Source organism: Alligator sinensis, unplaced genomic scaffold (assembly GCF_000455745.1).
Source record: "Alligator sinensis unplaced genomic scaffold, ASM45574v1 scaffold280_1, whole genome shotgun sequence".
Lineage (NCBI taxonomy): Eukaryota > Metazoa > Chordata > Crocodylia > Alligatoridae > Alligator > Alligator sinensis.
The window spans coordinates 1,378,921-1,395,800 of record NW_005841835.1 but is presented as its reverse complement, the minus strand read 5'-3'; the positions used below and the strand labels follow the sequence as shown (position 1 = coordinate 1,395,800).

The 16,880-nt window shown below is 46.3% G+C and overlaps 2 protein-coding genes across 9 annotated transcripts in view; one reads left to right on the top strand and one right to left on the bottom strand.

The window, feature by feature from the left end:
* The window catches only part of YLPM1 (YLP motif containing 1), a 94,728-nt gene extending 86,706 nt beyond the window's left edge, over positions 1 to 8,022 (top strand). Inside the window, exon 20 of the mRNA XM_025200894.1 lies at positions 7,653 to 8,022. Within this exon, the coding sequence (XP_025056679.1) occupies positions 7,653 to 7,840 (188 nt within the window). The 3' untranslated portion in view covers positions 7,841 to 8,022. The remainder of the gene's footprint in view (positions 1 to 7,652) is intronic.
* Positions 1 to 16,880, bottom strand: part of PROX2 (prospero homeobox 2) — a 31,757-nt gene that overhangs the window by 5,777 nt on the left and 9,100 nt on the right. For 2 of the 8 annotated variants that reach the window (XM_025200936.1, XM_025200927.1), the window contains exons 2-6: positions 15,822 to 15,897; positions 12,019 to 13,644; positions 10,285 to 10,392; positions 9,043 to 9,237; positions 3,651 to 5,360 (exon numbers count right to left, since the gene is read on the bottom strand). In XM_025200936.1, the coding sequence (XP_025056721.1) occupies positions 5,175 to 5,360; positions 9,043 to 9,237; positions 10,285 to 10,392; positions 12,019 to 13,491 (1,962 nt within the window). In that variant the 5' untranslated portion in view covers positions 13,492 to 13,644; positions 15,822 to 15,897 and the 3' untranslated portion in view covers positions 3,651 to 5,174. Of the gene's footprint in view, positions 1 to 3,650; positions 5,361 to 9,042; positions 9,238 to 10,284; positions 10,393 to 12,018; positions 13,645 to 15,821; positions 15,999 to 16,880 lie in introns of those variants that run through there. The other 6 variants (XM_025200941.1, XM_025200946.1, XM_025200951.1 and 3 more) reach the window with 5 other exon arrangements.

The following is a 16,880-nucleotide window of genomic DNA, read 5'->3' as shown; positions in this document are numbered from 1 at the left end:
ATTCCTGCTACTGAAGTGTGCTAGCTGCATATAACAAAAGAAAGCCAGAAATGGAGCTGGATTGTTTGTTTGTTTGTTTTTACCATCTCTTTGCAAATGTTGCAGCAGAAAATTGCAGCTTTGGCTTGCCCTGATGGGTGCAGCTAAGTGAAACTTCAGTGACATTCAGCAACATACACTTTAAAGGAGGAAACAAACCAACCACTGGCGGGATGCAAATCTGGAGGGGGAACTGTTTGAATGGGATGTGCTTTATAATCTATGTCACTTAGGTATATCCTAAGAAGTTTGCTAATATGTCCCTTCTACCATTCACTTATAAATAGAGTCAGTTTCTTTTTCTTTTGGGGAACCTTCTGCATTAGTCTGACTGCTGAAATGGTTATGGTGTTCCTTCTGGCTGCAAGCATAGCAGTATGAATAATCCTGTCCTTTCTGTCATGGTGTCATAGGCAGCTCCTGCCCTGAAGAGGTACCTTTTAATATGTGGTCCATGAGTTTGAATGCTTATAGCTGAGCTTCTAATCGCTCATTCTGCTCTTCCTGACTGGCTCGCTTCCCTTTGAATTGTGTAAATGTCTTAGGATAACAGTTCAGGAGTAAGGGTCAGTGCAACATTGTTCCAAAGTAAATTAAAGAAAATGGGATAACATTGTACGTCTGCCAAAAGGCCGCTTGGGGGCTTGGAACAGTGAGTTGTGGCTAGTCACACCTGCAGCATGTTTTAAGAGGGAATTAGACAGAAATACTTAGGATATGTCAGTACCCTTAAAAAAAAAACAACACATGAAACAAATTTGCCTGCTGAAGCTGTAGAGATTGTGTCATCAATAGCTACCTGTAATGAAAAGCAATGAGAAGACATATGTATTTACTTAAGAAAAGTTGGAACTGAAGTTGCAAAATATATTTTAAAATTCAATAAATTAATGTTCTTTTAAAAAAACAGAAACTCTGGAAATACTTATGTATAAGGTTCCAGGAAAACTGACAAAATACCTCTTTGTCCCCAGGCATCACCTTCAAACTCTCAGCTGTTTACCACATTACCTTTAAAAAGCAAAACAGTTCACCTCTACACAGATCTCCCACCCCTACCAATCAGAAGCCAAGTGCAGCATCTTCCCAGTTGTGTTCTATGTATGTTGTTGCATTGCTGTCATCACAGTAGTCTCTGAGCACCCTCTAGTAGTGCATTAGGCAGAGTGATTTACATGTGTTTTTTTCATTCTCTCCTTGGGCAGCAGGGAATGTATAGAATAACATTTTTGGGGGAATTTAATTCTGCCTGTGTTACTTGTATGTTCCCTTCCCTCTTAGTACAAGCCATAGAGCATGTCTTGCATATGGATCTTCAGATCTTGCCCTCCTTTCTTTGGCTGGGTTACCCCACTATCCCAATTCACTCTCTATTTTGGTCATTGGCCCCACTCTCCATATACAGGAATTGATCTTAATTTTTTACAGGCTACAGATCCAAAATGCCTGCAGTACACTTACAAGATGGTTCTTAGGCACTCCCTCTGGTCTCTGTCCTCTCCATTCTTGATATGGAGAAGAAAGTTTAGATCATTATATAGAACACCAGCAAAGGGTAATTGCTTACATTGTGCATTTGACAGGCCCCGATTCTATACTGAGTGCTACAAGCCTCTCCCTCCCCCCACCCAGTAATATTGAAGCTTTGCAGATTAACTGCCACAGCAGTCTCACGGTGGAATTGAGAACCTCAGTGAGGATCTGTCAAGACTAAAGAGAGGAGGGCAATGGCAGTCGAGATTTTTTTTTAAACCTTAATCTTACACAACTTACTGATATTAAAGGATTTTTTTCATTATCCCCTAATGTTTTGATGACTTTCATCATTCCTTTTGTTCAGGTTTCCTTACTTCACTTTTTTCCAATAACTAAAATGTTAATAATGTATTCACTTACATTGACCTAACTTTCCTAAATAGAAGCTAGTTTGCCCCAGCTTTTCTGTGGAGGCAGTGGCTAGAAGAGTCTGCTGTCTTACAGCAGCTCCTAAAGGGTCGGTACTTAGCTTGGAGAGAATTTCTGCTGCTGTGATACTCCCACACTAGGTCAAGTAGGTAGCTAACAGGGGAGTTTGCATGCGCAAATTCTCACAGGGCAGTCTATAGCAGGGGTGTCAAATCAGTTGCAGAGCCACATTTCACATTTGGTTTCAGGTGCCTTCAGGCTGTACTCTGGCTCTTGCACTGGTAGCCCCAGTGGCACTACCCTGACAGTAGCTGCAGTGGTGGGGCTTCCTGTGATGGCAGCCTGAGACCCAGCAAGAATTGGGGTGGAGGCTTCCACCTGCAGTGCCAGAGGAGATCTGTTTCTCTCTGTAGCACGCATTTCTCTCACTCTGTGTTCCTGCAGAGTGTGTGTCTGTCTGTCCCGCACACATGTTGCGTCACTGCAGCCATAGAACTATGTGGTAGTAGGACCTCTGCATGTGTAAGAACTTCAATCGCCATAGCCAAATCTGGGGCAAAATTCTGAGGACCAGATATTTGACACCCCTGGTCTCTGGCACTTTTGTGGGGAGCAGAGAGAAACATCAGCCTCTGGTGCTCTCTTGTGCTGGTGGTCAAGCAAACTCCTTGAGCAGCCTAGAATCAGGCAGGCTGAAGAGTAGGTAAAAGCCTTTTCCTGTCTTGGACTTTGCCTTTTTGTGCTCTATCTCCTAGAGTTGTATCATAGAACCTCAGCCTATATCTCCACAGCCAGGGAGGTGAACAGGCATAAGGGAATCATTGTACTCATCTGTCTAGGTACCTTACAGCCCAGTCATTATTCATAGTCACTGGGGTGTTTCTATTTATGGGAATAGGTGGGACTTTTTTTCAAGCACTTCAAATTCTGAAGAATGACAACTGAGACTGGGACCTTTCCTGGAATCATAGAAAATTAAGGTTGGAAGGGACCTCAGGAAGTCATCTAGTTCAACCCCCTGCTCAAAGCAGGACCATCCCTAACCAGATCATCCCAGCCAAGGCTTTGTCTAGTCAGGTCTTAAAAACCTCCAAAGATGGAGAGTCCACAAGCTCTCTGGGTAACCTGTTCCAGTGTTTTACTACCCTCCTAGCAAGAACATTCTTTTTAATATCTAACCTAAACTTCTCTTGCTGCAACTTAAGACCATTGCTCCTTGTTCTGTCATCATGGAGAACAACCTTCCTTCATCCTCTTTCAAACCCCCTTCAGGTAGTTGAAGGTTGCTATTAAATCCCCTCTCAGTCTTCTTTTTTCTAGACTAAATAAGCCCAATTCCCTAAACCTTTCTTTATGTCATGTGCCCCACTGCCTTCACTATTTTCATTGCCCTCCACTGGACTGTCTCCAATTTGTCCACATCCTTTCTGTAGTGGGGGGTCCAAAACTGAACACAGTACTCCAGATGTAGTACTGCTTTGGACAAGCACCTAGCTGGAGTCGTCTGACCCCAGTGCTCTTTCCTGCCCAGGGCAGGGGGTCAGACTTGATGACCTACTAAGTTCCCTTCCGACCCTAACATCTAAGAATCTATGTGGCGCAGCAGTGCTGAATAGAGGGGAATAATCACTAGAAGGGAATAAGCATCTGAGCCTGATGCTTCAGGAAGTTTTATGTCCACTTTACAGTCCATTCATCCAGCCCATACTTCCTTAGCTTGCCTGTGAGAATGTTGTGGGAGACCATATCAAAAATCTTCCTAAAATCAAGGTATACCACATCCACTGGTCTCCCTGCATCCACAGTGTCAGTCACCTATGAAAAAGATTATTTTCACTGAAGTGCCTCAGTTACTCACTGAAGCAGGTCTTGAGGGTCCTGTGACAGGAGTGGCTTTGTCTTTTGGTTCCAGTTACAGTGGCATTTGAGTGCTTTACACTGTGGATGTTCTTGAGCCTAAGGAGAAGGTGTGCTTTCTTGAATTGCTACTCAGAAACAATTTGGCAAATGAGCCATAAAGTTAATCATGAGGAAAGAGACTGCTCACTACCCCTTCCAGCTAGTAGAAATGTAGTCAGGCTACCTGAGGCTTCAGTAAAAAAGAGGGATGAATAAGCTAACCTAGTAATGTGGAAAGGCACCCCAATCTCCTGAGGCAGCAAAGGAGAAAGCCATTGGGTAACAAATTGTTCTGGTGGACTTTATTTCTGAAGTGCACGCTAAGAAATACACTCACGAGGTCTGGTGGGAAAGGCTTGACGTTGCTCTTATAGGAGGAGACAGGGAATTAGGAAAGGGATCTGCATTTTCTCATATCATCTGTCCACTCCGTGTGTTCAACTGTAAACACCAGTGAAGAAGTCAGTCTTTTACCTTTCATGCAGGACATGTTAATTGTCCCATTGATCCTTAATTCTAGATCTGAGGTGTCTGAAATTCAGGAAATGGCCAGCAGTCGCATTCAGAAGTTATAACAATAAGTTTGGGCAAAAAATGCCCTTGAGCTGAGACTTCCAAGTCAAGTGAGAAGTTTGCCTGAGTTGAATGGCCCATCTAGCTAGCATGGTTAAAGCACTCCTATAAAGGCTATAAAGTATATAGCAGGACACAGGGGAGTGATGTGACTGGTGTCATGTCTGGCCACTGTTGACTCCCAACCTGAATGGCCAGAAAGCCATTTAGAGCTGGGTTGACTGGGCAGCCTTCAGCACAAGTCTGGAGCAGGACTCAAATTCATGTCTCTGGAGCTGTAGCCAGATGCCTTATACACAGCCACAGTCTCCTTAGGACTGTGCTCTGCTCCATCAGTAGTCTTTTGGTCATAATTGGACACTTCCATTCAAGAACCTCTGTGTAATTCATAAACAGGAATGACATTTGCAGGAACCAAAAACAAAGCAGAGAGATCACTTATTTAAGGGCACAGAGGACATCAGACAGAGCTAGGAATATAACACAGCTCTTAGTCTAATGTCTTAATCACTGTCCTCCCTCTACAAGATTACTTCCTTTGAGCTACAGAGTATGACAAGTTATATAAAATACTGGTTATTTAGGGGTCTGAATACAATCCACAAAAAACACTGTGTTACAGAGCAGGTTGAAAACAGCAGTTCTTAAGAGTGCTATACACAAAATATAGGGTGGGTGCAACAACTGCTTAGATCAAGCCAGCCTCCCCCTTACCTAGTTGCAATATACCATTGTCTCAGACATCCTCCCCCACAGATTTAGCTCTGAAGCAGTTCCTGGGGACAGCTGGAAGATTTAAATGCTTCCGGGATGTCGCTGTCCAGTTTTGAAATTATTTTATAAATGGGTTTCTTCCAGGAAGGGTCAGAGTCTTTTCCTGCCTTGACAGCACTGAAGAACTCCTGGAGGGTCAAGCTGGCAACCTCCAGGAAGCGATCAGGAACCTGCAGACACACAGAGAAAGAGAGAGACTGCAGTGAAGAGCATGTCATGCTAGGAGTTCCAAGGGAGCATGCTGAAGTGCTTCGCACCGTGCAAAGAGAAGAGGGAGTTCTGGCTTTCACCTGGTAGGGATAAGCCGAGAGACCCAGCCACCCTCCTGAGCATCCCAGAGGCAGATGCACAACTTCCCAGTACCAGCTGCTGAACTTGTCTCTTATTTACCCTCCCAGACAAGCCTCCTATATGCTCACTTGGGCTAACAGAATCATTGTTCCCCCCCCACATTAGCTCAACCACTTCCCCACATGGGGACTCCCAGCCGGGGGACAGCCTCATCTTCCCATAGTCCAGACAGTCGGAGCAGAAAACTGTTGTCGTTTCCCTGTTTAGGGAATAAGGTAGCATGTTAAACTTTCTCCTGCAGGTACTATATAGCAGCGTTTTTCAACCTGTGAGTGGCAACCCAAAAGTGGGTCACAAGAATATATGAAAGGGTTGCAAATAAACTTTAAAAATGGGTTCTCCTTTAAAGGAGAAAAACAGGGAAACCGTAGCTTTTCCTTTGCAGGCTGGCAGAATTCCGGGCTGTGAGGGGCTGCTTGGGGCCCTGATGCCCCACACTCTTCCTCCCTCCCCTGCCCCACACACACTGAGGGCTGGGGATGGGGAGGCAGAGGGTCAGGAGTTAAGGGCACTGGGCCAAGGCTGGCCATCAGTGTTTACAAATGAGTCCTGGTACAAAAAAGGTTGAGAAACCACTGCTATATAGCACTATGCTCCCATAGCCATCCCTAACATAAGAGGACAAGCTGAACTAGCTGTTACAAGTCAGAAAAAGACCATAAAGTCACTATAGATGACTCCCCACCCCAGCAAATTGTACATCACATGCTAAAGTCAGTTACTTGGAAATCATTACAAACTTTGTACCAATGTGGTTACCTTGTGTAGGGTGCTCTCTCTCCCCTTTCCATAGCACTGCATTGAAATTTTCTAACTGTTAGTGTAGGCTGCATGACTAATGGCATGTCCTAGATTGTGTCAATATACACCAACTATGTGCCTATGAAGCTACAGTGTGCGGAGTTCTGTATTGTCTTCCAGCCATACTAAACCACGTAACAACTATAATTTTAACATTTTCATAATAAAGTTTTAAATCCACTCTCTAAAAGCATTGGTTCAATGTGCACCTGTGTGCTAATATAATATTGAGCATCATTAAGAAGGTAATTGAAAACATCATACCACTATGCAAATCCATGATGCACAGTTTTACTTTCTGCCAGAGGATGTAGTAGAATTGGAAAAGGTACAGAGAAGGGTAACCAAGTTGATCAGGGGTATACAGCAGTTGCCATACTAGAAGAGACTAAGGTGGCTAGGGCTCTTAAGTTTGGAAAGGAGCCTGAGGGTGAATATGATAGAGGTCTGTAAAATCATAAAGGGTGTAGATAAAGTTAATATGGAATAGTTATTCACCAAGTCCCAGAATCCTAGAACTAGTGGACATCCATTGAAAGTAGCAGGAAACAGGTCTAAAGCTAACAAGAGGAAGAACTTTTTTTTATGCAGCACACAGTTAACTTGTAGAACTCATTGCCAGGAATCCTAGTTTTCCACAGGGAAAAAAAGCAAAAAAAAATCTGTTTAAAAAAAACAAATATCTGCATTTTTCCATAACCTATGGAAAGCACAGTGGGGTTCTGTGGCAAGTGGTGCCATTTCTGCTCTCTCAAATTTTGCCACAATTTTTGCCCCTCTGCTAATCAGCAACCAGGGGAGGGAAGGGGTACACTGCTGAGAGGCAAAACCGCAGCAAAAATAAAAAAAGCAGAAACGGTGCTGCTCACTGTGGGATGCCACCATACTTTCAGTAGATGGTGGGGAAAAAAACAGATTTGTGGTTTTCTGTGTTGAATGGAAAACTAGGATCCCTGCTCATTACTACAGCAGGTTGTAGAGGCAAATTGTCTTCACCCTTTTGGAACCTGGTTACACTAATTAATGGATGAAAGATCTATTAATAGCTGTTAGGGTGGCAATATCTGGATCTTCGGGAGCACTGGATTTGCAGCTGAATAAAGGCTTTAATCTGTGTCCCAGCAAGAGCTGCTGACCACAAGGCAGAATGATATATATTAAAAGTAACTTTGCAAATGCTTAGGCAAGTAGTTCTTTAACCATGTAATAGTATTGTTGTGAGAGATGTATAGTTTTTATTTATAAGATTTTTCTTATGAGTGCTTATTAACCATCTTAATTGTGTTAACCATTTTTCTGAAAAAAAGCAGCAAGTCAGTCTGTGGGCTGTGAACCAGCTACAGTGAGGAATGAGATAAGATACAGGGAGCCCAAGCAGATGGAGCCCAAGAAAGGTGGAGATGGTACAACATGGGACAGGAAAACAGACTGGAATGTGGAAAAACAACATGTAATGGGTAACAGAATCCGAGATGAACATACGCAAAAGGATGAATAGTGATTGGTAAAGAAGTCCCCGGAGTCCGCCCATTGACTGAAAGAAGGGAGTTCATGGACTTAGACATGCGCTCATAGCAAAAAGGCATGTAAATTAATGAAATGCATAGGCAATTCCATGCTAATGAAGCAAACAGTAAACAGGTGGAGCTTGAGATACAAGGAAAAATGGGTGGAACAGAAGGAGGGATGGAGGTGGAGTGAATGTCAATGAGCATGAACCAAAGCGTATAAATGTGAGGAAAAAACTATTGTTCAGGGCTGCTCCCCTGGTTTCACAGGCTGTCTCTGTGAGGGAGCTCGCCTGAAGCTGTCTCCATTCTGAATAAAGCTGTTGCGAGCAATGTGTCCTGGTGTTTGCACTCTGTCTGCTCTGGCTAATGAGTACCAGGATCCGTGAGCAATTGGATCGTCATCTCCATAGTCGTTGGGCACCGCATGAAGTCGGGGTCTAACAATAGCTATTAAACAGAACAGTCAGAGATGTATCCTTGAACATCTCTGAATGGCTGATGGTGGATGCGAAGGAGAATATGATGAGATAAATCACTCTAGATACACCCTGTTCAGTGCTCTCCCTCTAAAACATCCGTGTCTATCACTGTCAGAGACAGGATCGTGGGGTGGATGGACCATTGTTCTCACCTAGTGGTGGTTCTTATGTTTTTATGACTGAGCATATGAGGATGTACAACTCAGTCCGCTCCAAGTCTGGAGTAGTTTCTCTCAGGGACCACAAGATGGCACATGAACTTTTGGTCCTGCAACCACTTCTTTCAGGCTAGTTCTGAGGGTCAGGGTTTCATCTGGTCACTAAGGAGCAGCCGATCACTCCTGAGACTTGGGTATCATGGAGATGGACACACTGCATAGGAGCCTTGAGAATTAACTGGAAATGCAGAGTCAGCAGAGGAACCATAGGACTGGGAACCAAGAATTCCTGCATCCTGACCTTTACCATCAAGCCCCAAAATCAAACCACAACAAACTGCTCTGACACAAGCTGGGCTGTTGCAGCTGCTCATGCATGTCTAGATTTAGGCTCAGGCCCTCATATTCAGTTTTTCTAGTTGTAAATCTAGCCAGAAACAGCTTCCCACTTTCTCTTCTTTTGCTCTGTAGTGGGGACTGATGGATGACAGTGAGGGGCCTAATGGCTGGAGGCACTCTGGGTCACTCCATCCTAGCTGAACTCAATCTTACCTCAAAGTCGTTCCCTTTGTTGTAATGCATGTTGAGAGCCCGGAATAGCTCGGAGTTCCGGGAAACCATCAGGTCTTTACAGTCTGTGACTCCCTCCAGGATGGCTTGTCGGGCAAACTTCTCCATCTGGATGTAGTAAAACTCACGAAAGTTACTGAACCACTTGATGAGCTGGGAAGTGATGCAGCGGTTGAACTGTGTAATGAAAGACACCAGACAGGCAGGGGTTAAGTGTGCTCTGCTGAACAATGTGAGAAGAAACCACATTTTAGTGAAGCAAAGGCACCAAAGAAGGGAAGGACCTTATTGCACCAATATGGGAACAGCTCTCTAGAGCTGCTATACCTGCCTGTGGAAAAGTTCACAGATGGAATGAGTGAGAGAAATCAAATGTTCTTTTGCTAACAGAGTGGAAAAGGTTCTGCCTGGATGTTTTCTACAAGAAGCACTGAAATGTGGCGTTATACCTGAGCCTCATGGTTCTTGCAAAAAGGTTCAATGTGGGAGTTAATCAGCAAACTGGGAGGGAGTTTCAGTCCAAATGCATGGACTACAGATGATGCCCAGAGATTTTAAGTTGGATATTTTTTCCTTTACCCATCAGCTCTGGATAAAATTTTCCATCAAGCTAAACCCCAAGCCCATCGTCAGGGACAAGGGTGCAAATATACCATAGCTGGTGGGGCTGTTGGACACTTGTCCATACTTAATGTTCCTTCCCATTCTTTCCATCACCTGGTTTTATCCATGCACATGCATGGCCTTTTTGAAACAGCTGCTGCTCATTGTTTAGCTGGCAAAACAGAAGGCCCACAAAGAAAATAATGTGCTCATAACCAGCTACTAGGGGTTGCTAAAACATCAGATGGGAACCTGTGACAGTGCAGTACCTATGTCTCTACAGATAGTACCTATGTGACATGTGGGAGATGTAACTGTAGTATAGCTAGTTACAATGTAATTTAGGTAGCTCAGGTACCAGCAGCTGTGAAGACTTGGCAGTGCAGACCGTAAAAGCCTGCCAGGGCCTCTGGGTACATAGGCAGGGGGCCAGCCTGCAGAGAGTTTATGCTGCCATGTCTTTACTGCTGTTGGCAGTTGAGCTAGCTAAATTAAAGTGAGCATGAGCACAGTTCCCTGTGCCCATCCTGATTGTGGTGGAGATGCAGCATAACCCTGGGTATTAGACTGATTAAACTAGTGACCCTTGTAAGGTGGCAAAGCCAGGGCAGGTATCTTTACCTGGACATCAAGGAAGTAGGTTTTTAGCAGAGTGGAGCTGGGATATCGAGTGAAGAAGAACATCAGCTTGGCCTTCTTCAGGTGGCCAGGGGTCAGAGCCTCTTGGATTTATCCTGGAGTCAAGGAAAAACTTTCCTGTTTCCGTACACATGCAAAGATCTACTGAATGTCCCCCTGGGGATGGTCAAGGACTCCTTGCATTGATCTTCTCTGTTCAGATACCGTAGTCACTGCTGCTTGACAATGGGACTGGAAGACAAGTGCTCCCCAGGGAGCTGCAGTCTAAGGGAGGTCCTCTAACTATCTGACACCCATACAGACTTAATTACTGAATACTCCTTCCTTCAACAGTCCCAGCTGGGGGAAGCCCTCTCCCTTTCTGTAATGGGGACTTCCATGGAATAGTTTTTTTAGTTCTAGGACTACGGGGCCATCAACATCTAAGATGTGGTGTGAGAATGGGGTTAGAGCCAGGAGTTTGTGGGATTCAACCGAGCTCAGCAATTGACTTCCCTTTGGACTGAAGAAACTCGTATCACCTTTATGTCCCAGCCATCCCTCTGTAAAATAAAGACAATAACATCCATGTATTCTTCTGCAAAAGGGTTGTGGGAATCAATGTATGTAAAGCACTTGGGAATGTGGTATAAGCTGTAAATGCTGAGAAGCAGCTCAAAGGAGGCCTTATGTTCTCCCATGGGTCCTCTATGAACAGACAGAGAGTTTCAGCCTCTGGGCCAATCTCAAGGGAGAAGTGGTCACTATTGGGCTCTCTGCTGAAGCACAGGCTCCTTCAGGCCCAGTACTCGGATGCTACAGCAGGGGTTGGCAGTGTTTTGGGGCAAAGTGCCAAAAAACCCTCAGTATCTACTTGTAAGATGTTGGTGTTTCAGGAGCAGATGGCAGGGGAGCCACAAGGGGCCCAATCCTTCTTGTGGCAGTGCAGCCCTGGCCCCCTTCCCGCCATCTGTTCCAAGGCACACCTGCACCTTCCACCAGCAATGAGCCAGGCCAGGGCTCTGCAGACACCAGTACAGCCACTTGTAGTCTCTTGGCTGCCAGCCACAGCCAACCCAGGCTCTGGGCAGGCCCCTGCTGTCTACCACAAAGCCTAGGGTGCTCACAGCAAGTGGTGGGGAGGCTGCAAACAGCTGCATCAAGGTCCACGGAGCCCCAGCCTGGCTCATTGCTGGTGGCAGGCGTGCAGACACCTCAGAGCAGATGGCGGGGAAGGGGCCTGGGCTGTACTGCCACAAGAAAGATTGGGCTTCTCATAGCTCCCCTGCCATCTGCCCCGAGGGCTGGCATGCCAAGCCAAATGTCTTCATGTACCACTCTCTGACATCTGTGCTGGGGGTTGCTGACCCCTGTGCTACAGAAAGATATTCCTTGGACCCTTTTAGGTGAGCAATGCCAACTAACAAAACCATCTTCTAGTCAGCCACAGAAAAAGAGAGCTGAGCTCTGAACAGAGCACAGTACTAACTTCTTGAATGAAAGAGAGAGTTTACATACTAGGCCTTCATAAGGATTCAGATGTGTATAGGCTACCCAGGTCCCTTTCCTAATACTATGTGAAATTTGGACATGTTCTCCTAGTTTCTTGCTCTAATATATAAAACCAGAGCTCTTAGTTTGGTCAGGTAAAACAGAAGACTATTACCCATGTGTTTGTCAGCAGCAACTGGCGCTAGAGGCTCTAGCTGTTGATTTCTGATGGTCATTAAAGGATATATGGATTGAGGAGAAGGACATCCCATCCATGATACTCTGCAGATCCCTGCATTCTGCTTTGCCAGCTGAAAGAAAAGCCAAACTTTCCATTTGAGTGGAGTTGGGGGATGTAGGATATTGCTGCTGTCTCATGACTGATGACCTCAGTTTGACTGCTCCCCATGGTTGGTCTAGGGATGCTGGGGAAGACCTATCTGGAGAAGAGGCAATCCTGCTGTTCCAATGGCCATTTTGACCATACCCTAGCAACTGGCTAAGAATCTGGTTTTCTTGAACTTGAGATGACATGAGCAAGGGGTAACTCATGTTAGGTACTTGGCAGGGTTTTCTTACCCCTCTTAAACTGACTGGGTAAGTTGGAAAGTCTGGAGACTTCTCTAAGACAAGTGACAAGGCCTCAGTCTGAGCTTCAGCCAGTGAATTCACCAAATTCTGGGAGGAAGCTTTAGGAAATTGTTTTTTCCTAGAGCATTCTACAGAAGCAAGATGCTCTCTTCTGTTGTCTGTTGTCGCCATGGGGAGGCTATCATACATTTGAGAGAGATGGCCTGGGAAGCTGGACAAGATCTTTTTCAAAACAGAGTCCACTGCCTGTGACACCACTCTGGCCAGCTCACCCTTTAGTGTCTCAGAAAGTGTTCTTTCTTCAGAGGACAGGTCACCTTTAATGACTATTTTGCTTTCTTCCTCTAGCACTTTGTGGCCTTCCATCTCTGAAGTGCTCCTGCAAAGAACTTTGTGCTGGTCTCTGGTGAGAGCCTGAATGCTTTTCTCCAGACTGTCTCCGTGCTTCTCCGTCAGTAAGTGCATAATCTGCTCTGTCCCTTCTTGGGTTTGATCAGAGTCATTGAGCTCATAAACCTGGAAGAATTTCTCTTGGAGTTGCCTCAGCTGCTGCTGCAGAACTTGAAGCTGTTCCTTTAGGTAGTGGTGCTCTTCTGCATTGGCGCTAGTCCCCACCAATTGTGCCACATGTGGACTCTGCTGCTGAGGCAGCTTTTGCTTTCTTTTGTTCTCTCTACAGCTCTCTCTCCTTTTCTCTGTGTTATGTTCTCTGTCTCTTTCTGCACTAGCGCCAAGTGCTATAGGGTTTGGTGAGAGGCTCATGCCTTGGATAATGCTTTCCACTCTGGCCCTCTTGGCACGTAGGTGTTCATTGCCAAACTCGTCTTTGTCACCAAAACAGAAGATGGGGGTGTGGCTCAAGGGAGGAGCAAGGGCTTGTGTTCCTTCCCTAGAAGATGAGTCTTCCCCATCTTGATGAAGTAATTCCATTATCTGGGAAGAAGGGCAAATGACTTTTGGTTCCTGTGTCCTGTTGCCTATTGTCTGGCTGAGGAGCTGTGATAGGTTGGGCACACTGGGAGAAGAGAACAAAGAGTCTCTTTGGAGACTGGATTCTTTTTCCAGCCCACCTGGGTGTCCTAAACTAGTAATTTCTCCATCCTGCTTAGAGACACTGCTCCCATTCATAGCCTTTGTTGCCTGCTTTTGAAGTTGAAGAGCCAACACTCAACAATGACAGGGACTGTTTGGGTGACAGTATTGCAAGACAGAAACAAGGCAGGATTTGGAGATTGCAGTCTCACAAGGTGTTTTGTGTTCCTGCTGCCCAAAGATCTGGAGCTGAGAAAAGAGCAAGAAAAGTTATCATTGAGCTCTAATATAGCAGCTCTCCACTTACGTGGAAATAGCTTTTCTTCCCAGATTCCTTGTGACAGCCCTGCTCATCTCCTGAAACCCACCACATCAAGGAATGACGGGTGCTGAAAATCTTCCAACCAGCTCATACTTGCTACACAGCCTAAGACAGCGTGAATGCACTGTGCTGATGCCTGGGACTGTGAAGTGGTTTCCATTCAGAACCAGATCATTGGTCCTAAATTCAAATGGTTTGAGGTCACATCCTCTCTGCAACCAGGACTTTCAGTAGTGCCTACTTTTCTATGGAGCTGTTGGCTGCAGGAGACAGAGCTTTCTTGGGAGCCAGTCTGTGGCTTTGATTAGTCTTCCTTCAAGAAGTTAGAATGACTGCAAGCCTCTGTCTTCAAGATGAAGATGCAGCTCCTTTCCAGATCTTCCCAATAATAATTGTAATACAATGCAAACCTTTATCTCCCACTGAAGAGAAGAGAAGACAAGGGAATGTATGTAGTGTAATGCCTCGAGAGAGAGAGAAGATGGTAATAAATGGAATCGAAGCTCAACATTGGTCAGACTACACATTCCCACACTGCACTGCCATACAGTGGTGATACATGGAGTATAAGTACCCAGATAGACTGTGCAACCAAACACTGTTTACCCAAGCATAAGCCTAGATTTCATAGATTCATAGAAGTAGGGTCGGAAGGGACCTTGTAGATCATCAAGTCCGACCCCCTGCCCTTGGCAGGAGAGAAACTGGGCTCAAATGACAACAAGCCTCCTCTTAAAGACCCCCAGGGTAGGAGCCAGCACCACTTCCCTTGGAAGTTGGTTCCAGATCCTAGCCACCCTGACTGTGAAGTAGTACCTTCAGATGTCTAATCTAAACTTACTCTCTAACAATTTGTGGCCGTTATTCCTTGTTACTCTGGGGAGCGTTAGGGGGAACAGGGCCTCTCCCAAACCCTGATGGTCCCCCCTGGTGAGTTTATAGATGGCCACCAGGTCCCCCCATAGCCTTCTCTTGCAAAGGCTGAACAGGTTAAAGTCCTGTAGCCTCCTTTCATAGGGTCTGCCCTGCTGTCTCCAGATCATATGGGTGGCCCTCCTCTGGACCCTCTCAATGCTGTCCACATCCCTCCTGAAGTGCGACACCCAGAACTGAACACAGTACTCCAGCTGCGGCCTGACCAGTGTCACACAGAGGGGGAGAATCACCTCCTTGGCCCTGCTTGAGATGCATCTGTGGATGCACAACAAGGTACGGTTAGCCCTACTGACCGTGAACTCACATTGTTGGCCCATGTTCATCTTGGAGTCAGGCTGCCCTGGATTTCTCTGGTCAGCCAAGGAAGCCTCCTGGCCCCTTTCCCTCTTTTTCCTCACATCGGGATCGTCTCCCTTATGTCCAGGTCCTGCTGTAATCTGTCCTTCCCTGCTAGCGTGCCCACCTCACCCCAAATCTTGGTATCATCAGCAAATTTAAACAGGCTGCTGTTTACCCCGTCGTCCAAGTCACTAATAAAGAAATTTAACAGTGCGGGCCCAAGGACTGAGCTTGGGGGACTACACTGCCCACTTCCCTCCTGGACAAAAAATGACCCATCCGCCGCTACCCTCTGAGTATGACCCTTCAGCCAATTTGCAATCCATCTGACTGTGTAGGCATCAATGCCACAGTCACCTAGTTTTTTGATGAGAATGGGGTGGGAGACAGTGTCAAAGGCCTTGCTGAAGTCCAGAAAGACGGCGACACCTGCATCCAATGCTTTTGTGACCTGATCGTAGAAGGCAATCAGGTTGGTCTGGCAGGACCTGGCCCTAATGAAACCATAGTGGTTGCCCTTGAGCATCATCTCTGCTGCTGGCCCATCACAGATGTGCTCCTTGATGATCTTCTCAAAGAGTTTCCTCAGGATTGAAGTAAGACTAATGGGCCTATAGTTGCCAGTGTCCTCCCTCTTCCCTTTTTTGAAGATGGGGACCACGATGGCTTTCTTCCAGTCATCTGGCACCTGGCCAGAGCACCACGAGTGCTTGTAAAGCCATGCCAGGGGCCCCGCAATAACCCCTGCCAATTCCCTCAACACCCTGGGGTGGAGAGCATCTGGACCTGCTGATCTGAACACGTCCAGCCCCTCCAGAAGCTCTCTAACCTGGTCCTCCCTGACCTTAGGCCTGGCGGCGTTTCTCCCGAGTCCGTCTGGAGTCCTGGTTGGGGAGTCCCAGTCTCTGCAGAGGAAAACGGAGGTGAAGAATTTGTTAAAGAGGTCTGCTTTCTCCTCTGGTGCACCCACCAGATTGCCAAGCATATCCTGCAGGGGCCCCACATTACCCGGTGCCTTCTTCATTTTCCCTATAGATTTAAAAAAGGACTTTTTATTATCTTTGATCCTTGATGCTAGCCCTAGCTCCGTATCTGCCTTAGCTTTTCTAACAGCCCCCCTACAGACCTGAGTAGTGGAGGTATACTCCTGTTCGATGTCCATAGAGCAGGAGTGGGCAAAATCCAGCCCACCAATTGATTGTATCCAATTCCAGCCTGCAGCTGCCCCTGCAGTGGTCTGCATGAGGCCAAGCCCCGACCTCTCCCACCCAGGACAGCCCACACTGCACTTGACAGCTCTGGCCTTGGCCCCAGCCAGCACACGCAATGTTGCTGGTACAGCAGCCCAGGTACTGCACAGCTCCCCCTGGCCTCCAGCAGCTCCTCATCTTTCTGTCCATGCTGCACTGCTCTGGGCAGCAGGTAGCATGAGGAAGCGGTGGGGATGTGTGCCAGGTACCACATTTATTTTAATTTTTTTAAGGAAAATTCATGTCCCAGGTCAAATTAGCCAGATCAGGTCCAAATCCATTTTGATCATGCAAGAACCATTTGTGACCCTGCTACTGGCAAGTATCTTCCACCCCAACCTGGGGCTTCAGATACTTACAAGTCCTTTGGCAGGCATCCTACATACAGACCCAAGCCTGGAGGCTTGGGGTTCGGATGCCCCCAAGTTTCACTTGCCCTCAGCCGTTTGGCTGCAGGAGCAAGCTGGGGAGGAGTCTCCCATTTCCATAAAGTCAGCATGTAGCTGAGATCCTCCCACTGGAAGCTGGCCAGTGGGAAGCTACCTATGAGGCTTTCCTAGGCTTTCTGCTCTCAAGCAGACGAGGGTGTACCTTCCATTACACAGTGCCATTTTAATTGCACTACCTTCGTCAGTGTA